We start from the raw sequence: 22,561 nt of genomic DNA, 5'->3' as shown, positions 1-22,561 counted from the left end.
TCACCTTATATTCTCTCCGGGCATGCAAGCTCCTCTTACAGGTAACCACGTAGGTAATAAAGTGGGTTGTTCCCTAACCTAAAAGTCCCTGAGTTCATTGGAGGAGTAGCCTAACACCAGTGATGGGGGCCGGTAAGGGGGAGACTGCCCCCTGAGCAAGGAGAGCAATTGTAATATGTCTGCTCCTTTGGATAAAGCTGTGGGGCAGATAGCATTGGGCCATGAGCTTGTAAGAAGTAACTTTAAGGTAGCACTATTATGGGAGGATATTGTGGGGATTAATCTTAGTGATGAGAATGTGATTGGAACTCATCTCTAATTCACAAATGTGAAGGCTTCCCCCCACGCAGAATCCTAGCCTCCCAAGCTTCTTAAAATATGTGAATAAAGAATTCATCCACATACTCTCTCTTCCCAGCCCTCTCTTTCCCACACTTTAACATGGGCTCTTCCAGTGGAAAAACTGTCTTAGTGTTAAGAAGCATTGGTGCTATCTCAAAACTGTTCATAAGAATAGAACTGGGTAAATAGACTAGGTAGAGAAAGGAAAATGAAGTTCATACCAGTTGTTTTCATTACATTTTATACATGTAAATTGTTTAATGAAATTTTGTACCAAACTCCAGTGGACATCCCAGTCCTTTTCACGGAAAACAAGAAAAGACTAGAATTGAACAGTGTATGTTATTTTCCAGAGTTTAAAACGTAGTAAAGTGTTCAACTGCTTTTATTTCTTACCCTTCTTGACCACGTCCTCTATGAACATCATATGAAAGTCCACCATAAGGAGCTGAGGAAAGCCCTGTAACCGGGTACCGTTTCCCTAGTAAGGCAGCATGTCCTCATGAAGGAAAACTAGAGGTGGTATGGCAGAGAATGTTTCTTATTTCTAGCGTTTTTTAATAAAAGGTTGGGGCTATGCGGGTTAGTCCGTGATGAGTGTTGTGTCACCACATTCCAGGACTGCACAATGACCTAGAGCGGCATCTTGGTCACGGGCTGTTGTTCACACCATCGCATCATATATGGTGATGGTAAACCTTGGCTGTATTCTTGCCCAGAATTTTGATCCTAATAATTTGAGGCTTAAAGGGAAGGGTTTGCTTTACAGCCACCTTTTGTTCCTTGTATGGGAAACCTACACTTTGACCTTATTATTTATTAGCACAGCCAGTTTGGGTTTCAGTTTTCCATTTTCCAAACAATTATTGGTAATAGTTTTTTTGCCCTTAAGAATGACCCTAATTTGCAGTACAGCACTGATGAAACATACAACTTCCCTCTAGTTCTTTAATGCTTCTCCCCCCACTACCATGACCCCAATTCTACCTTACAAATCTGGCTAGGCAGAGCATGTACAGATAAAAGCTCACAGCACAGGGAATCCAAGAATCAGAACCAATGATAGTAGCGATACCAGGAGGGTAAGGGTAAGATAGGGGGAGACAGGGGCAACCAATCACAGTGATGGACATAGAATCCCCTCCCAGGGAGATGGACTATAGAAAAAGTGGGTAAAGGGAGACAGCGGTCAGTGTAAGATAGGAAAAATCTTTTTTCACAAATTATCAAGGGCTCATAGGGGAGGAAGGTTGGGAAGGGGGAAATGAGTTGATAACAAGGGTTCAAGTATAAAGAAAATGCTTTGAAAATGATTATGACAACATATGTCCAAATGTGCTTGACACAAGGATTTATGTATGGATTGTGATTAGAGCTGTAAGAGCCCCCATTAAAAATGATTTTTTAAATGACCCTAATCAAAATGACTGCCTTAAGATAGCACAAAGCTTCCACTTAACTTTTATTTTCCCAAACTATTTTATTAGGAGCTAATCCAGACATACCATTCCATAATTCAATCATATCAAGCGTATTGTACAATTGCTACTTGAATCGGTTTTGAAACATTTCCTACCTTCTGTAACTCCTTGATATCATCTCCCCTTTATCATAATTGTTGTCTCCCCAGGAGCCCTTATCATAATTGTTGTCTCTGTAGGTTCATCTATCCTGGGTTTCATATACCAAAAACATAGAAAAGCATGTAACAAAGATTCAAGAAGGCTACCCATAATTGATAAAATACAATTGAACCCTAACACGAAAGAAAAGAATCCATAAGATATTAAAAATCAGATCTAAGGGTTATCAGAGGGAAGATCAAATGACAAAGTTTAAGCCATTCAATTCAAAGCTATTTTAATCTACTATAGGCATCTCTCCAATACTCTCTGATAACCAGGCATTCCCATCCATCACTTATGGTTAGAGGGAAACCCCCAGAGGCTTATTCCCTGTGTAGACCATTCAGATGTATTTTGGGCTTCCACTGTCATCCAAAGCCTTCTGTACACCAGAATCTACAGTTCAAGGTCTGATATTCCCTCCCTCCTTCAACTTTGGTTTATGTAATTTACAACCCTTGGGTCACAGATGTTGGTGCACTTCATCCATGTGGACTTAGTTGATGTCTCACATAGATGGGTGCTTGTTTAGAAACAAGCCGTTGAAACCCCAAGCACTATTCTGTCTGATAGCCGGGCACCATGTCATCTCTTCACCACCCTTTGCTATAGCACCTCGTGTTTCCTTCATGAAGGAGAGTATCGAGCAGGGCCATGTTGTAAGAACTGATTGTTCTAAGATTGGAAGTAGGGTTAAGTGCCAGCCCCAAATCCATTCCTGAATCTGTTCTTTATCAGCCTCTGGCTCACTTAGAGACACCCTTGTTAATTTATGGTAGAGAATGTTATTGACCATCTCCCTGGAGGATAAGGACCTTCTGTTTATAATATTATTGATTAGCCCATGGTACTAATTTTTAAAACACTATTGAGAGAGGGAGACTGAACAAATGTAGGCTAATTACCTATTGCAAAATTTGGATTATTGACTTGTACAGAATAAATCCTTATGTGACTGGACACTATTTGCACAAACAATGGGAGTTGGTGGTTAGGCAAAATTTACAATAATATTCACTGCCAGTGTCAGTCACAGGTTTGCCAGAATAATACATATCCTAATACAGCAAGCAGGGCTACGAAGTAGTAAGGAAATGTCAGCCTGGCTACCGACAGTTCATTATTCTTGGTTTAACTGTTTTCTGCTTCTTCACACATCACGTGATTTCAGTCTTAAGTCCTCGGGTTCAGGATCTATTTATTTTTCATATGTAGAATCTTAGGGCACAGGGAAGTGAATATGCACAGCACTTGAAATTTAGGGGTATTGACCGTTAAACCACAGGAGAAAGACCTGGCTACAGCTACGGTCTCTGAAACCCACGGCAGGGGTGGAGGGTGGGGTTGTTGTCAGTCTGCATTGACTTACTGGCAGTGAGTTTGGTTTGATTTGGGCCCTTTAATTTGGGCTCGGGTTGCATAGTGGTTGCATGTTGGGCTGCTAACCACAAGGTCAGCAGTTTGAAACCAAACTGCTGCTGCTCTTCAGGGGGCGGAATGAGGTTTTCTACTCCAGTAAAGGGTTCCAGTCTCTACAAATTGAGTAAATAAGAAGTCATCAAAAATGAGATGGGATGCATAAAGCTCAATATTCAAGGTGTTAGTAAGCTGAAATGGACTAGGATTAGTCCTTTTGAATCAGAACAACTGTCTCAGAAGAAGTACAACCAGAATGCCCCTTAAAAGCAAGGATAGTGAGACATGCTTTGGGCGTATTATCAGGAGAGACCAATTCTAGAGAAACAATTTCCTAGACACTCATATGTGTATAAGAAATCGCTGTATGGGCAATGAATGTACAGATGTGCTTTACACAATTGATGCATGTATAGATTATGATAAGAGTTGTATGAGCCCCTAATAAAACTATTTTTAAAAAAAGAAAAGAAAAAGAAAAAAAAAAGTGCCAGTCTCAGAAACCCACAGAGCTAGTTTTACCCTGAGTCAGAATTGACTCCATGGCAGTGAGTTCGGCTTCATTTTCATCCCTTAAAAGCAGTTTCTTTGTAGTGTATGATATAATTCCGTATCGTGATGTCAGAATGTTCCCATGCTGAGCATATTTCAGGAAATGGGACTTCAGGGAGCTGAGGCGGTGTTGAGTTTCTATCAAGGGTGGGGCGCCACTGCGCACCATTTACCAAAGCACCTAGTCATCACATACACAATTGTCTTCCTCGTGCAGCTGAATTGCCATAGAGGTTAAAGTGTAACACCACCAGGAAGTGAAGAGGGTACCGGGAAATCTATAGAAGAGAAAAACAAGACCTTTTATCTCTAGCAAGTACTAGAAATATGAGATACACGTCTTTTCCCGCTGATAGTTCTCATCTGGATGAACTGTTTGGAACTTTTGAGTCTCATCTTTGTATTTTTATAGATTATTAAATATACCGGCGAGGTTTGTTTATGTGCGCACTATTGATATTCACGATCATAGATATTGAACCTGAGAAATGCTAAAAAATAGTTTATAGTAAACAACACAAATTTATGTATAATTCATGGTAGACAATACAAATAGTAAATAATTAAATCATATAAATCCCCAAACCTAATACCATCAAGTCGATTATGATTCACAGAGGCCTGAATAGGGTTTTTAAGACAGCCCATCCTTGTAGGAGCAGGCAGCCTCAGCTTCCTTCCTAGAAGAAGTTTACCTTATGGCTCCCCGCAGCCCAATGTCCAACCCTCAGTGCCACCAGGCTTCCTCTGCATATAAATATAGTCGTGTGAAATAGTTTTAATGAAAAGTAGCTTTTGAGGGGGAAAAAAACCATCATGAGTGACATTGTTTATATTTTAGAAATCTCTTTAGTGTCTGTCTTATTAGAAATCAGCTAGATCTCAATCTGCCGATAAAAATTTCAATCTGTTGTAATAATGTTGTTTCGTTAGGTGGAGAGCAATTGCTTTGAGAGTGATGATGGCAACATATGTACAAATGTGCTTGACACGATGGATGTATGGATTGTGATAAGAGTTGTACGAGCCCCCCAAAAAATTATTTTAAAAATTAATTAATTAAAAAGTTTATGAGCCAAGTGTAGCCTTACAGGGCTGGCTCCAATCAGAGCCAAATTGACCCCCTTCCAAGAAATATATGCGACAGAGAACAACACTAAACCTCCAGGTTGGGGAGAGAGGCCGGCATACCTTACCTACATGGAAGCAAACCAAGAAGGAAAAAGAGAAAGGGGTGAGCTAGACCCCATATTTTCACGGCACACCAAACCCAGAGGACGACGTCCCTGCGTGGAGTTGCTAAGGCACAGAGAGGACTGAAGGGCCGACAACAGCTCAAGACATGAACCCTAACTGGAGCGTACTGCGACAGAGGACAAGACTGGGGACACACGGCGAGGAGGTAGTGTGGTCTGAAGCCCCTGCACCTGGGGGAACCACAAAGTAAACATAACAGATCAGCAATGGGAGCAAAGGCAAGCCACAAAACCCCTAAAGATCCCCCAAAATAGACTTCAGGCAGCTCCTGGAATTCCCCTAGACCAGTGGGAAGATAATCATAAGATCAGTGGACAGACCTGGAATGCTGTATGGTTTTTGTTTTTTTCAATCTTTTGTTTACCTTTTGTTTGCTTTATATTCTTGTTGGTTTGCCTACTTACATAAGATAGGCGTGGGAAGCAAGCTTGAGGAGAAAGCAACGGGATCAACAGTCCTGGAGGAACTTAGGGGACAAGGAAACAGGGTATAGGAGCGGTAAGCAAACAATACCATAGACAGGGGAACACTAGGGAATTAAAATCAACAACAAGAAGGATGTAGAGATCCTGGGGGTGTTGGAGCAACAGCAGTCTAGCTGAGAGGAATTACTAAGAGACAGAAGAAGGGCAAGTGTGATGGTGGGCAGCAGGAAGGTAAAAGGAAACAGGAACAATCTAGGAAGCAAAGCTATGAACAGAAGTATAAACATAGGTGTGTACATATGTAAATACATTAATTCATAAAAATAGAGGTATTGGTCTATGTACATATATTTATATGGCAATACATTGAGGTAGTGAGCAGACTTCAGGCCTCTGCTCTTACTCTCCTATGCAAGTGCACTTTGTTCTAACAACCTGGTATTGTGTGATGCTTATCCTCCCAGCATGATCACTACAGACAAAATGGGTGCATAAGCAAATGTAGCGAAGAAAGTGGGTGGTGCCTGGTGTGTTAGTCTGGGTTGACTAGAGAACAAATTCATAGGCACACTCATGTGTATAAGAAAGAGCTGTATGGAGAAGAGCAGCTGCATATTGAGAAAACAGCCCAGCCCAGATCAAGTCCCTAAGTCCAATATTAGCCCACATGTCCAATACCAATCTATAAAGTTCTCTTCAGACTCACCAAACACATGCAATGACGCTGAATGCAGGAGGATTACAGGCAAGTGGTTGAGAAGTCTGTGGATCCAGTGGCGTTGGACTCACCTCAGCACTGGCAGGGGTCTCCATGTGGCTTTTCCAGCTCAGGGCACTAGCATAGCTTCCTGTGTCTTGTCATCTGCGCTGCTATGTCTCCCAGGGAGTGAGCAGAGAGAATGTCTCCCACCTTCAAGGAGGAATGCCCAGAGCTTCCAGAATCCTCAGGAGAAAGTCATGCCCACACAGGGGCCTCATTGGCTATAATATAATAGACAGGCCAGACTCTACCCTTCACTTTTAATCCTCAAGTTGACACCAGATTACGTAACTACCACACCCGGCTATCAAAAGATGTCGTTTCTGGGGTCTTAAAGGCTTGAAGTTAAACAAGCAGCCACTTAGCAGTGAAGCCACAAGCTCACATAGAAGAAGCACACTAGCCTATGCCATCATAAGGTGTTGTCGGGACTGGGTAACAGGCATCAGAATTCCCATAACAAACAAACAAAACCATATTATTGAGAACTAGTGGATCGCTGCAGAGACTCAAAGCCCATATGTAGACAATGGGACATCCCATCACAAAGGGGTCACAGGGAAGGGATGAGTCAACCAGGGCACAGTAAAGCAGCAACGAGACACACAATATTCATCTGGTTCCTTGAGGCTTCCTTACACCATACTTTCATGACCCCAGTACTGCCTTTCACTTCAGGTTAGACCAGAGCATGTGCACAGGTACAGATAAGAGATATGAGCTCATGACACATGGAATCCAGGAACAGGAATGGGAGTAGTGATACCAGAAAGGTACAGGGAAGGTTGGGAGAGGAGGGGAGGATGGGGGACCTGATCACAATGATGGGTACATAATTACACCACCAGCACCCTTCCAGGGGGATGAACAACAGAAACCACGGGGGAAAGGAAGCAGCGGTCTGTGTAAGAGATTAAAATAATAATACTGTATACTTTACCAAAGGTCATGGGAAGGAGGGTGGGAGAGGAGCTGATACCAGGGGCTCAATAGAAAGTAAATATCTATAAAAGAATGATGGCAACATATATACAAATATGCATGATACAGTTGATGTATAGATTGTTTTGAGTTTCCCCCAATAAAATGATCTTTTAATTAAAAAACAAGTCTGGCCTTATAAAGATAGGTAATTAGTACAGGAATGAGTGAATGCTAATAGTCTTTTCAGATATTGTGACTACTTGCCCTTAATATTTTTGTAATGATTAGTTACTTATGTGGATTCAGAAACTACATTAAAAAGAGAAAAATGAAACTATTTTAATGAACTCTATACATTGCCACACTAAAATCCATTAGCTTGCCTTGTACTCAGAATAGATCTTTTACCCATGTGTGATTTTATAACATACAGTGGTCATTTGGGAAATACTGCCTCACTGAATTATTCAGACCTTCTAGATGTTGATTTATTTATTATACGATATTTTAAAATCGTGTTAATATCACTAAAGATGTCATCCAAAGTCTGCTGGTTTTGTGGGTTCTTACAATTTTTGTTTTTATACATTTGTAGAGGTGAAGAATGCAGTGTCTTTTGATGCTAGTGTCTTTGTTCAGAAGGAGCCCTGATGGCCTGGGGTTAGGCTTTGGGCACTTCAAGCCTGTGAGTTGTTCCCCTCCGGAGAAAGATGAGGCTTCCTAGGCCCGGAAGGAGTGTGTGAGGCCTACACGGCAGTACTACCCTGTCAGTTACGTAGGGCTGCTTTGAGCCAGAAGTCATCTCCACGGCAATGAGTTTTGAGTTTTTTATTTTCAAAATAATATCTTCACATGCGTGTCCAATTGAAAACTTCAAATTCTGCCCTTCCTTTTCATTCTGAAATATGTAATGAATATTTATTAGCTCTTTATTGGTTTTTTTTTCTTTTGTGTTTTTCATTAAACGATGTTAGTGTCCTAAATTCTGTCCTACTTTCGTTTGGTTGCCATAACGGAATACCCCAATGATTGATTGATCTGGGACTCCCCCGGTTGATTTCCTCACAGCTAGGGTGCTTCAGGCTCTGGGAGGACTGTGCTCTTCTTGTGGGCTCCAGGGGACAGCCTTTTTTGCTCTTCCCAGCTTCTAGTGGTGGAGGCATATCTTGGCACTTTTATGTGGCGTAGCTTCCCCTTGTATACTTCCTATTGTAAAATAAAATAATCACACAGAATATATTTTATAATTGTATTCATGTCTCGCCATTGTCTGTAAATTCTATGAACCCAGTTAGAAAGATAACCTGTGTTTTTATTTAGCCACACTTCCAGCTAAAGCATTAGTTGTGGCCAAGGTTGATGATTAGTCATTTATTGTTCCTGGAAATTGTAATTCATAGAGAAATGAAAAACAGGAAAACTATCATTATTTTAGCAACGGACCCATGAACTGTTCAAAACATAACCATTTCAGGAGCAAGTGTATTCCCTGAGAAAAGATAAACTTGGTGGCACTTGGCTAACAGACGACTCTGAAAGGGATCATAGTAAAAGGTACAAGATCGAGCGGAAGAAAACTACACTGTGAAACTCAAAATAGTGAAAAGACAGAGGCTACTGGAAAGTCCCTCCTCCCTTTGTAGTCGTGAGACTCCTTTCAAGCCTAAAACCAAATTTTCCCTGGGGGGCTCAGCTTTCAAGCCGATCATAATCAGGAGTATCAAAGGAACAGTGTACACATCGTTAGAACAGTCAACCATATGAGATCATAAGGATACAGCTCAGGAGGCAGGAAGGAACAGGGAGGAAGGACGAATGGGAAGGAAGCGCAAGGAGAAGGTGGGCAGAGTGCTGTTACATCGTGGGGACTGCAACCAGTATCACAAAATCAAAGTGTGTAGGAATTGTTGAGCGGAAGACCAGTTCCTGTACACTCTCACCCAAGTAACAAGAAAAGAGAGAAAATATACCAGGAAAAGAAGTCTATGTGTGTGAATTGAAAGTTTTTACTTACTGTTTCTAATAGAAGATACAGCTTTAATTTCATCTTGGAATGAATATTTCTCATGAGTAAAATAATAACTAAACCATTCTGTGCAGAAGCTCAAAATTTGTTGGACAGGCACGTATACAGTATTGAGGTGAAGAAAAGGCAGAAGCGTACCTTTTCTCACAATACTCCCCTAGAGGACCTAAAATCTTCATTGAGAGTTTGGAAAGAGCTGTTGACTTTTGCTTTATTTCACATTTAAAAGAAAGCGTCATTTTAAATGTGTGTGTGCCTGCATGTACATACATATTCTTGCCTTGCTCTCAAAGAAGTGTGAGTTTATGTTCAGAGAGCTCTTAACATGGAAAATCTAACTAATTTTCAGAGTGACTCTGAGATGGTGAAGATCCTAATTTGCTTTCAGCACCAGAATCCATATCATTTTCTTAATGACTATCGCAGTTCCAAGTCCAGAAGACCAGAAAGCCCCAGAGCTATTGTGATCTAGGTGAAGGGCTCTCATGTGTAAGAATTTTGTGACCTCATTTAACCTACAGATTCCGGGTCTCCATTCCCAGAGACTCTGATGCTATAAATTCATCAGCTAGAACTCAGGAATCTGTGTTTTAATAAGCTATGCTAGTATTTGATGATTTAGAGGCGTGGGTCTTGGGACCAGAGCCCGAGTGGTTGTGTTGGTTACTCATTGGGCTGCTAACTCTAAAGTCCACAGTTTGAAACCACCAGCCCCTCTTTGGGACTAAGATGAATCTGAATCTCTCTGCTCTGTGAAGGGCCACCGTCTCAGAAACCCATATGAGTAATTCTACCCGGTCCTTACAGTGTTGCTATGGGTTGGAACCAACCTGATGGCAGTGAGTTATTCTTGGGACTAGATGAAGAGAGTGTAGAATCTAAAATCTTTTCACTTTTGACCTCAAAGTTGATGTCTCCGTTTCGCCTATTTTGCATGCAAATTGTAATACCAACCATCTGTAACTACAATTTTATCCTTGAGTTATCAGTTTGTATACTTAGAAATTAGTTTACTCCAGGGATTGTTCCTGTGAAACAAAATCCTCATAAAAATGAAAACATACCCTAATATTCCTGAAGCTTCAGATGAATCTAACCAAGATTGATTCATTCTTTAAAAATCTTTCTTAACTGAAGCCAAAAAAGCCTTGGGACAGCAAGCAGTCCCCACATTAGAAACAGGATGTATTCCTAGATGTGTCTTTAAGAATTTGTAGGTAAGTCGGTGCAGGTGCATAGAGTTCTATTTAACCTCACTTTAGTGGAAGACGTGCCCTGGTGGTACTTTTGGGTAAGCAGTGGTCTGCTGAAGGAAAAGCCATTCGTTGGTTCAGACTCACTAGCCTCTGTGAGGGACCAGGATGAGGCTGTCCTAGTGACTGCCAGTCTTTGAGGCTCTATCACTATTAGATCTACCACCCCCTTTTCAGAAAAAAAAAACAACTACTCAGTGCCCCCTTGGCAGTTAACAACTTTTGTACAGTAACCTGTAATCCAGGATGATGTATAGGTATCTGCTTTTGCATTACCCTGAATCTGGATCGCTGCCTCACTCCCCAGGGGAGAGTGTCGCCCGGTGTGTCAGAATAAACTCAATGCCAGTGAACTTTTTGCATGGTTTTTAGTTAAAAAAAAAAAGCCTTTACTCTCATTAAAAGCTTCAAGTGCAGCCAGTGGATGAGACTGCAAGATGAATTTGTTTCAAGTCACCATTAATTCTATCTTTTCAAAGCGAGGGCGATTTTATGTAACATGAAAGGACAAGGTCGAGTTGTTTGTAAACCAGGTGTCTGTAACTAGGGCATGCCTGTATTTTTCTAATCCATCAATATTATGTACAACTCTATTTAGGTGTGTTCTAATGATATACATATCTGTAGATTAATCTATTTGATGGCATAGAAATTACCTCATTAATTTATCTAAATGTAAAGTTTTTTGGAAAGCTACAGCCAGCACAACAAAATATTTTTAAAAATGTCTACAAATAAGAAATTTTATGATGACTTCCCATATTTCATCAAATAAATCTTAGTCAACTAATGAAAAAAATATTTTTTCTTTGTCTCTTTTAGTGTTAAATGTTTACAAAAGACAGTGAAGGATTCCTATCACATAATGTGTAGACCTTGTGCGAGTGAACTTGAAGTTTGTGCTAAATGTGGGAAGAAAGAAGACATTGTTATTCCGTGAGTACTGTTCTAGATTTTTAAAGAAATCGACACGTAAATGTTTACTGGAACACTATATAACAGAGCTTTTAAGTTGCAGTATATCATGCTAATGTAGACATTTTTGTTCCTGGCCCCCCAAAATTGTTAGTGAGTTTCTCTATCATTACAATCAAAGTGAAAATTTATAGTTTGATCTTTTTTTAAAAAAACATTTTATTAGGAACTCATACAACTCTTATCACAATCCATACATACATCAATTGTGTAAAGCACATCTGTACGTTCTTTGCCCTCATCATTTTCAAAGCATTTGTTCTCAACTTAAGCCCTTTGCATCAGGTCCTCATTTTTCCCCTCCCTCCCTGCTCCCCCCTCCCTCATTAGCCCTTGATAATTTATAAATTATTATTTTGTCATATCTTGTCCGACGTCTCCCTTCACCCCCTTTTCTGTTGTCCGTCCCCCAGAGAGCAGGTCACATGTACATCTTGTAATCGGTTCCCTCTTTCCAACCCACTCACCCTCTACCTTCCCAGTATCGCCCCTCGATCTTTTCTGTGTGTGTGTGTGTGTGTGTGTGTACCGTATATACTTGAGTATAAGTCAACCCTAATCTCCGCCGAGGGACCTAATTTTACCACAAAAACTACATGAAAAATGTGCTGAAAAACTTGACTTATACTTGAGTATATACGGTATATATAAAGTTTCTTAGTGGTTATCAGAAGTGGAGGGAAGGGGCTTTTATTATTTTATTAGGCTTCTGTTCATTGAGGAATGTGGTATTCAAGGTCTTTTAAAGCTACACTATTAAAATAATGAAAACCTGATAAATAATCACAAGTTATTTTTTCTTTCATCGCCAGGTTTAACAAGGAACCAGAAAAGACAGAAAATACTGAAAATAATCTAAGTTCCAACTGTAGAAGAAGGCACTTAAGAAATGAAGATGAAATTGATGGTGCTTTAGATTTTGATATTGATTTAGATGACACTGAAGAAGACAATTAAGTGAACTAGTAAAATTACAACAAATGTCAGTCCAACAGCATGAAGTTCTGGCTGCTTGATTTTTTTTTCTTTAAATCCTATAAAATCGGAAAACTTATAGAAAATGGTCGCAATGTATCCATGGACCACATAAATTAGGTATGGTAACATTTAAGTCATTATGTGGCTTTCTTCCAGCGTTTCTTTTTGTTGGTTTGTTTCTTACATTAGTAAATTCCATCAACTAGATTATTTCCCAAAGTGAGTACTGGGATATTATATTACATTGGATGGGAATTCTTTTGAAGACTTACCCATTATTATCCGACTGAAAATGACTAAGAATTAGTGGTTACACCTGAATAAAATGTTTATTAAAAGAAAAGAATTGGTGGTTACATAAGAACTACTTCATATCAATATCAGAAGACATTGTTTGCGAGGGGCTAGTCCCCCGCCCCCCAAATGCAATTGTACCGGGCAGAACATAGCGCTCATGGTACGCATTTTCCCCGCTAGGCGAGTATCAAGCAGCTTGATCTGAGTTAACGCACCCAGTGACAGTTTTGCGCAAACCTTGTTTTTTGTGATAGCTGATTTAAGAGAAAAGTGTGTGGCTATGAAATGTTGCTTCCTGCTCTGGAAAAATGCTGCAGCAATTGCTGACATTGAACACGGTTTACAAAAACAGCGCTGGGGCAAAAACCGGGGTATGAGTGGTTTTCTCGTTTCATCAAAGGGTGAAATGTCGATTGAAGACAAACGTTGTTTTGGAAGTGCACCAACTTCCCCAACAGATGAACATGTTGACTTCTAGTGCATTTTCAAGTTTGTTCCACCAGGTCAGACTGCTCTTCAAGCTTTCCATTTGGAGGTTCTAAAAAGATTGTGTAACAGTGTGCTACAAAAAGGGCCTGATTTGGGGCAGACGGAGCCGATTTTGCCACCACAACAATGCACCTGTTCACCTGGTTATCTCAGTGCACCAGTTTTTGGCAAAAAAACACCAGCATGCTTCTCTTGCCCAATGCACCTGACACACCTGACCTTGCTCCATGTGACTTTTTTGTTTTAGCAAATGAAGAGGGGTACGAAAGGACAAAGATTTGATGTCTTAGAAGAGGTGAAGGAAAAAGAGGGAGGTGCTGTCAGCCATACAAACAGATGAGTTTGAAAAAATGTTTGCAAAAATTGAATTACAGATTTGACAAATGTATTAAGTGTAATGGAGAGTACTTTAGTGATATGGTTGTTTTGTTAAAAAAAATACATAGCTCTGAAACAAAAATTTCTGGGCTTTTTTGGATACTCCCTTGTATGTTGCTAACCTCAAAAATTGGTCCTCAGTAATTACTTTTTGATTGATTGATATCAAGTAAACGGTCCATATTGCAAAAATCCCATGCTTAACATCTGTTCTCTATAAGGCAAAGCAGATACTTTTTCATGGCAACTATACAGCAGTTTTTCTTTGAGAATATTTTTGCATACTTTCCCACATTTTTACCTTTTTTTCCTCTTGTGAAATATAGGAAAAGATGCAAAAATGTAAATATTGTTTAACGAATAGTGATCAGCCAGGTAAAATAATTGCTCCTACCAGAAACCCCCAGTGGGGCCTTCGCTCATCACAGGTCAGCTTCCTTTCCAGACTTGACATGCCCTTCGATTGGGTAATGACTTTCTTCATAGTTGCACCACTCTGTTTGTTTCTTCTTAAACAGTATAAATTCTGAAGCCGTCTTTTTCCACTTTTCCCCTATCTTTTATTTTGAAAAATTTCAAACCTACAGAAAAATAGGGGGGAAAACACGTATAATGCACGTTTGCTACATTTCTTAAAATTCTTCTCTATGCCATTATTGTTTTTATTAGTAACCCTCAAGCGGGTGCTCTCCTAATGGTGACCTCGTGTTACAGGTTAGGAAGGCTCCCCATGGTTTTCAGGGACTGTTATCCTACGGAAGCACATCACCAAGACTTGCTTTTGTGGGACCACAGGGAAGATTTGAACTGCCAACCTTCTGGTTAGTCCCCCAGTGAAAACTTTTGGCACTATTTAGGGAATTTAATCTATGGAGCTCTGGTGGTGCAGTGGGCTAAACACTTATCTGCTAACTACCGGGTCAGGGGTTCTACAGGAGCAAGAAAAGGCTGCTCTACAGGAGCAAGAAAAGGCTGTCTGCTTCTACAAAGATTCAAAAGTTCCAAAAACCCAAAGGTACTGTTTTGTTTTGTCTTAGAGTGTTGCTATGAGGCAGCATCGAACTGATGTCAATGAGACTCATAATAAACACATTTAATAATAATAAACAAACAGCATAGAGACAGTTTGAACAAAGAAGGACTCCACATTTTTTAAAGGAACTGTGATTCATAGCATTCTCAATGACTGATCTTTCAGAGGTTGATTGCCAACTCTTCTTTCCAAGGCACTTGCTTTTGGGTGGATTCAAACTGTCAACCTTTCCACTAGCAGCTGAGAACTTTACTACATCACCCAGAGACTCCATAGATAGATGCACCTGATCATTTGATTGGCTGAATCATTTGAGAGTAAGTGGAAGCCATTGAATTTGAACGTTCTCTGAACAGACATACTACTGTGTACATGTTATTTTGTGTCTCTTTTTCACCATTATAAAATTTGTGAGATTGACATGTACTATATTTATTTCACATTACTGGATTCCAACCATTTTTTTTTCTTTCCAATGTTGAGTGCTATTGGAGACATCAGAGTTTTCCTGTTATAAGTGGTACTGCCATGGGCATTTATGTATGTGTCTCCTGGCAGTGTGTGTTCCTGTTAGATATAGCTCTAGGAATAGTAGAGGCCGTCAGGTAGAGCTTCACTACCTAAGCCCAAACGTTTTTCCTAAGGCCTCTTCCCTCAAGTTTCAGCAGCTCCATATTCTTGCTAACACTCAGTATTAGGCTTAAATTTCTCCTAAATTGAGATTTGTGTAATAGTATCTTTTTGTGTTACTAATTTTTATTTCTTGATTTCTTAGGACCTTCAGCCCTTTCATATTTATTGCATATTGTGAGTGTGTGTTTTGAAGTAATGGGATTAAGGAATTTTAAATCTAGACTGGACAACAGAAGAAACTGAGGGATTATGTTTGTTAAAGATGATATTATTTCAGAAATACATACTAAACCCTGCTGAGAAATAATATCACTTTACTTCTACACATTTCAGCATTAAAAAAAGCATAGACCAAATAAAAAGTGCCTAGGAATAAGTCCACAAAAATAACTCAGGACCCAAGTGACAAAATATAAAACCTTATTAAGATGTTAAAGAAAATAAACCCAAAGTAAACTACTAGTGCAGGATCAGTATGAGTACTTGGAGGTCTTGTCATCCTAAGCCTGCAGTCTTTAAAGACCGTATTTTCTAAACTATGCAACTTTGGATTTTAAAGTGCCAATTTAATGATCATCAGACCTCACTTTTAAGTTCTTTCCAGGTGAATGTGTTGTAATACCGCAGATGACTAGGAGAGAAATTTAACAAAGAGCATCACCTAGTGACATAGACTCATGTAGTTCTTCAGTGCAAGGCGCGGATGTTTTGTTTTGTTAAGCAAATTTAAGTTCATTTGCCTATATAGGTAACATAGCTCTCCAGAATCTTGCTTTCCAACCTCAGAACTAGGTTTACTTGGAACGTCCATCTAGAGATGAGGCTGCAGTGTGGTGAATCAGTGCAGTGCAGGGGGTCGGGTATACCACACCTTGATATTTGGCAGCTATGCGGAAGCATCACCATGTTTTACAGGGAGTTCCAAACCTGAGTGATTATGAAAGCCATCTAGAGAGCTTATAAACCATTTGGATTCCTGGGATCCTCTGATTCATGAGTGTGGTATGCCTGACCCAGGCAGTGTTTCATTTTGTTGTGCATAGAGTGTGTTATGAGTCAGAACCAACTCATGGCACCTAATAAAACAATAACATGACACAGGAGTTTTTAGTCTGTTTTTGTTTTCAACAGTTACAACAAACACAGCTTCTCTCATAACCCCAAACCCTTCTCATGCCACGCCCTTCTTTCTGTGCCCTTTGCCAGGCTTTCCCTTCCAGAGTCTGTCTCGCAGCCAGGACTGGTCATGTGAGGGTACTGTGCTCAGTGCTGCTGGGAAAGATGTACCTCCCGGACAACAAAGACAGCTCTTGTCTCCCTGCACTTCCCATGAGAGTATGATTGTGTGAACCTTGCAACCATGACAGGAAAACCAAATGTGCTACAGAAAGTGATCTCCAGCCCCGGCATTTTAAAATGGTGGAGCTAATGAATTCTAGACCCAGCCACCTACAGAATTATTGTGAGATAATTCAGTGTCTAATTGCACAGCTACTGATTATCAGAAATCCTGTGCCTTGAAGGTAAATGCATTTCTTAGTCAACAACTCAAATATGGAAAGCACTGCTCTGCAGAGCAGGAGCTCTGGTGGCATAGTGGTTATGCATCAGGCTGCTGACTGCAAGGTCTGAGCTCGAAACCACGAGCAAGAACTCAGGAGAAAAACAGAAAAGCTCTTCATTCCCACCAAGAGTGACAGTGCTGGGAACCCACAGGGGTCGTTCTACCTTGTCTTATGTAGTCCCTATGAGTCATAATCGACTCAGTAGCAATGAGTTTGGTTCTGCAGAATCTATGTGTCACGGCACAATGTAGAGAATTTATGACTAGTAATGAAGACTTCTGAAGTTGCTCGCCTAAGTTCTGCAAAGGAAGAATTAAATACATTATATATAATACCAGGTCAAATAAGAAAGTATTGCTATTAGGGTTTGAGTTCATAAATGGGCAGAATCAAGCAAAGCATGCGCAACATGCCTCTGGGTTCACTAGGTGACTGCAGACAAGTTTCCTCAGTAATACATTTCCTTAGTCTCATTAGGGCGCCTTCAAAAGAGGTCCAATCAAAATAGATCCTCGGGGATCTGCTGGGCCAGTTAAGTCAAGGGGCAATTTTGATGGAATTTCTCAAAGGACACAAGGCAATCACAGAGGCTTATTGAGGAGAAATTTTAAGCCTTGGGGGCTGATAAGCCAAGAGTAGAAAGACCACAGGCTGTTAGATGCAAAGCCAAGTGAATCCAAAGTTACTAGATGGCTGGTGGCTCCTAGGATCAGCAGACAATATGGCAGTGGGTCAAAGACCAGATGCAAGATCCAGATCCAGCAGAAGTGACAAGCTTTTCCACAGTCTACTTAAGGTGCAGGCAACACACCCAAGGAGTCTTTCTTTCAATTGTATCAAGGCCGTAATAAGGGAATACTGCATGATTTTAAATCAGGAAAAATGTGTATCAGGGTTGCATCTTCTCTCCATACTTAATATGTATGTTGAGCATATAATTAGAGAAGCTGAATTATAGGAAAAATGTGGTATTAGGGTTGGAGGAAGGCTTATCAACAACCTGAGCTATACGGATGACAAAACCTTGCTTGCTGGAAGCAAGGAGGACTTGAAACACTTGCTGATCAAGATCAAGGATTATGACTCAATGTAAAGAAGACTATGAGATAACATAATTCTCTCACAACCAGACCATGAGATAACATTATGATCAATAGATAAAAAATTGAAGTTTTCAAGGATTTTGTCTTGCTTGGATGCACAAGCAATGCTCATAGAAGCAGCAGTCAAGAGATCAAAGGACACATTGCATTGGGTACATCAGGGCACAAGATCTCTAAAATGATGAAGGCAAGGATGTTACTTTGAGAATTAAGGTAAGGCTGACTCAAGTGATATTATTTTCTTCCTCCTCCCACATTCATTGTTTGCTCCCCAAATCCCCTCACAACCCCCACTACTGCCACATCCCTGATAAACCACTGTATCCACTCCTGTGCTTAACAAACTGGGAAACCCAATGGAAACAATAAAAATCAAAATAAAACAGATAAAGAGTAAGAAACAAGACCACCATCAATATTTTAAAAGCCAGAGAAGAAATTTCTGTCATGGAACAAGTGAGAAATATTTGAGCCTAAAGCAAATTCAAGCTGGATCTAGAGGGAGGTCAACTGACCAAGTATATCATATTGGTTTAATACACTGTAATCAAGTCAAGCTGTTTGCCTGGTCTCTAGCTAGAAGGGATCTGCTGGACATATAATCTGACTAGCTAACTCTGCAGATGGATTTTGGGCTCCCACTGTCCTCCGTCGCCTTCTACAAATTGGGTGTTCACGATTTAAGCTCTGATACTTTTCCCTTCATCATATTTGGATTTTGTTGTCGTCATCTTTGGATCACATAGGCTGGTGTGCTGCTTCGATGGCCATGGTATTTTCCATTGCCTCATGTGCATGTGAAAATTAGACGTTGAATAAGGAGGACGGAAGACAATCTGATGCATTTGAACTGTGTATGGTGCTGGCAAAGAATAGTGAACCTACCATGGGCTGCCAATTCAGTCCCTTGGCCACCCTTTCATACTAGTTTCTCTCATTTTACCCACCTGGTAGCTTTTCTTCTTTCTGAAGAACCCTTGAGTCCCAGGCTTTAGCTTTCTAGTCACCACTAACACACCTAAATGCAAAGCACTTTTATCAACCCCCCCCCCCCGAAAGTTGATTTCCACATGTGAAATATAATACCTGTCTTTCTAATTAGGTGGTCACCTAATTATGAGACCTACCAGCATAATGGAGAGAATATAGGTGTTTACAACCAACCCCGGATCGATCTAATAACTGGACATTAAAATCGAGAAGGAAAGAAAAATTGCTGATATGTTTTTTATCATGTAAAATAACACTTTTTTAGTGTTCTCCATTTCAACCATTGTGAAATATTAAAACCCAGAGAGGATGCTGAGCATCCCCTGGATGGTTAGCAGACACGTGGGCAGTGGGGAGACATGGCTTTCAGTGCTGCCTGGAAAGTAAGGGGGCACAGGGTCTCCTCTGTCCTGGTGTCGATGGGTCCTGCCCTGTGGGCTTCAGCTACAGGACACACCTTCATCATGACCTCCTGACCCCACCCTCTGGCATGTGTCACTTTCAACCTGTGTTATCATCTGCAACAGCGCTCAGTCCTCAACTCGCCTCCTCTAGGCCAACTCTGTCAAGGTCTTGCACAGCCTGGGTCTGGCTGGGCCAGGGATGACCCTGGCTGGTGAGGTTGGAGGTGAGGCACCCTGCCCACCAACTCACATGCCATCCCTGGGCATCCTCGAGGCCTAATACTCCAGCTGGAGTGACAGCTGACCACACCCACTCCCCATCTCCTCCCATGCTTCCACCTTCTCCTGCTTCCTGCACCTTCCCCACTTACCATCGTGGGCTGCTTCCACCCTCTCAACTGCAGAAGGACCCACACCACTGCTTTCTGACACCCTGCATCTCCTCGTCCTCCACATTGAGGATTTATCCTGTGGACTTACACTCATGCAAACACCTGTCCGTGGTGCTCATGGAAACACTCTTATCAGACTAATGCCCATCAACACATGGTCCCAAATGTGATCGAACTTCACCTGGATCAGAATCAACTTGGTTGCAAAGAGTTAATTTGTTTTGAATTAAGTCTTTTTTCTGAGGCCTCTTACTTCATTAACTCTATGATCCCCTGACCTCACCTTCTCACCCTCTTCACCTGTGCCTTCCACGGACCCACCTCACTCCTCACCCCTCCACACCTGGGTGACCTATTTCCTGGCCCACCTCACTCACCCTCAGAGGCCACATCTGTGCACTCACTGAGTCCCCCTTTCTTCTTTCTCCCACACCGTGTCCATTTAGGAGCCTTCCTGTCCTCCTCACTGACCTCAGCTGGGCTCCTCCTGACCCTCCCACCTCCTCACTCCTCACACCAGGGCTGTCTTTCAACCCCATCTGTCTGCCTCTCCTTCCCCCATCTGGGAGTTCTCTGGGCCTTACCCAGCTCCTTAGCACCCAGAGCTTGTCTGCCCCTTGAAATAGACCTCACAAGGTTCCCACTGGAATGAAGATTCTTCACATCAAAGATTAGGATTGTCTCTTCAGAGCACTGGGTTGATGTAAGTGGGCAACATAGATATTGGATACCCAAAATGGGGGATAAAAGCATGAAGTGTTTGGCTTACAAACTTTCATAGGTGAGGGAGTATAGTCATGGGACTTTGGTGTAAGTGTTCACTTAACTGCAATATTAGGCAGAATATTGTGTTGTTCACATATAGGATGTTATGTTTAAATGAGGCTTTGGCACATACTGAGTTACATGCATTTTAGTTTTATCCTGTGAGTTACAGAGATGGTCATATTATTGTTTGTTTGAAAATTATATATGGCTAAAGATTTGTGTGAAAGTGTCAAGTGGTCAGTGGCAGTTACATAGTCTCCTGTCAACTTGCAAAGGTATGGATGGAGTCTAGCCTATCAGTCAGGCCATAGCCAATGAGGCTTTTGTGTGGACATAGCCTGCTCCCGAGGATTCTGGGAACTCCTGTATTCCTCTCTGGTGGCGGGAGACTCTCTCTGCTTCATCTTCTTGCTGACAAGCCACATGGAGCTACACTGATATAGCCAGAGCCCTGAAACTAGAGAAGCCATGAGAAGACCCGCACCAGCACTGAGATGCTTCCACCACCACTGGATCCACAAGAGTTTCCACCCACTGGCCTGTGACCTTCCTGAATTCGGTGTCATTGCATAGCTGAGTGAGTCTAATGAGTTTATGGGCTAGTGTAGACATATGGGGTAATATCGGACTTCATTAACTCTATGTTGATCTGAAATTTATGGATTAGAACCCATGGGACTTGCTGGGCTGGGATGTTGTCTTAATGTACAAATTCTCTTTGATATAAAGTTCTCTCTTAGATGCATATGAGCGTCTATGAATTTGTTTTTCTAGTCAACCCACTAACACATCCCTCCTTACCCACCTAGGGATTTATCCTGTGGACAGGCTCTCGTGCACATACCCGTCCAGAATCCTCCCAGAAGTACTACTCTAATTGGGTAGAAGGTGGACACTACCTGAGTGTTCACCAACAGATGAATGGTGAACGAAACCCACCGTAGGATGCCCCTGAGCCTTAGAAGGGAAGGGGCGTGGAGGCTGCTGTGTTGCGGAGGACACTTGGGAATGTTAAGCGAGGTGATGGAAGCAAGGGGGACTCTGAGTAGATGGACCCACAGACACAGAGAGCCCATCACTGAGTGCAGAGGAAGAAGGCTTTGTGGTGAGGCGCATCATGTGGAAGCAGATAGAGGCACTGGCTTGATCAGATTATTAAATGACATAAAGTCGCTGTCACACACGTTAAAGCTGGGAAAGAAAAATGACAGGATAAATTTATGTGGAGTCTTGGTCCCTGGAGTCATCACACCTTGGAGTGGGACTTGTGCCCAGGTAGCCCCTCCTCCCACACTCTCAGGTGATGCTGGATGGAAGGTCAGAAGAGTGGGGTAGGGAGGCGCAGGCAGAGTACAAACCATCTCACTGCTTGGCTCCGCATACAGCTAGAAACGGACACAGGTCCTGGGTGTGGCAGAGGGTAGCCCTGGACCACACAGGCAATAGACAAATGCCAGCTTGGTCCCTGCCCCCACCCAGCAGTACTGGGAGCCCCTTTAGAGGCTGGAGGGGATGGAGAGGATGAGGGTTTGGGGCAGGAAGAAGTGGCTGGGCACCCCAAAATATACGTCAACAAAGTATGTGACAAACTGGAGTTCACTGCTGGCTCATCTTGCGGTTCCATTCCTTGGTTCCACTTCTGGGGTTCCCAGAGCTAAAGGGTACGACATGGGCAGGTAGCAAGGACCCAGGGCTCCCTGAGATGCATAAGTTGTACACAGAACCTGGTGCCTCACAACAGGAGGCCAAAGGCACACCCCTCCTCCCCACAGCAGCTCTGCTGGAAGGAGGGACAGGGGTGGGGTGATAAGGACCCTGCCCCCAGACCCAGGTCAGAGGGAGCCCAGCAGGAGGCAGAAGGGCTGAGCCCTGTGGGGTGGGAGGAGAGTCAGGGGATCTGCGGCTATGAGGGCGGGGGCTCCGTAATACGCCCCAGCCACCAGTTCCGGTGGGGCTCCGGCTCCTCCCAGTGCTCC

General features: G+C 41.9%; 1 protein-coding gene across 1 annotated transcript in view; it reads left to right on the top strand.

Moving 5' to 3' along the window:
* The window catches only part of C10H9orf85 (chromosome 10 C9orf85 homolog), an 89,825-nt gene extending 68,507 nt beyond the window's left edge, over positions 1–21,318 (top strand). The window contains exons 3-4 of the mRNA XM_075560546.1: positions 11,403–11,516; positions 12,368–21,318. Coding sequence (XP_075416661.1) covers positions 11,403–11,516; positions 12,368–12,512 — 259 coding nt within the window. The 3' untranslated portion in view covers positions 12,513–21,318. The remainder of the gene's footprint in view (positions 1–11,402; positions 11,517–12,367) is intronic.
* The last annotated feature ends 1,243 nt before the right edge of the window (positions 21,319–22,561 follow it).

Source organism: Tenrec ecaudatus, chromosome 10 (genome assembly GCF_050624435.1).
Source record: "Tenrec ecaudatus isolate mTenEca1 chromosome 10, mTenEca1.hap1, whole genome shotgun sequence".
NCBI classification, from domain to species: domain Eukaryota; kingdom Metazoa; phylum Chordata; class Mammalia; order Afrosoricida; family Tenrecidae; genus Tenrec; species Tenrec ecaudatus.
The sequence above is the reverse complement of the archived record's forward strand: the minus strand, read 5'-3'. Positions and strand labels throughout refer to the sequence as shown.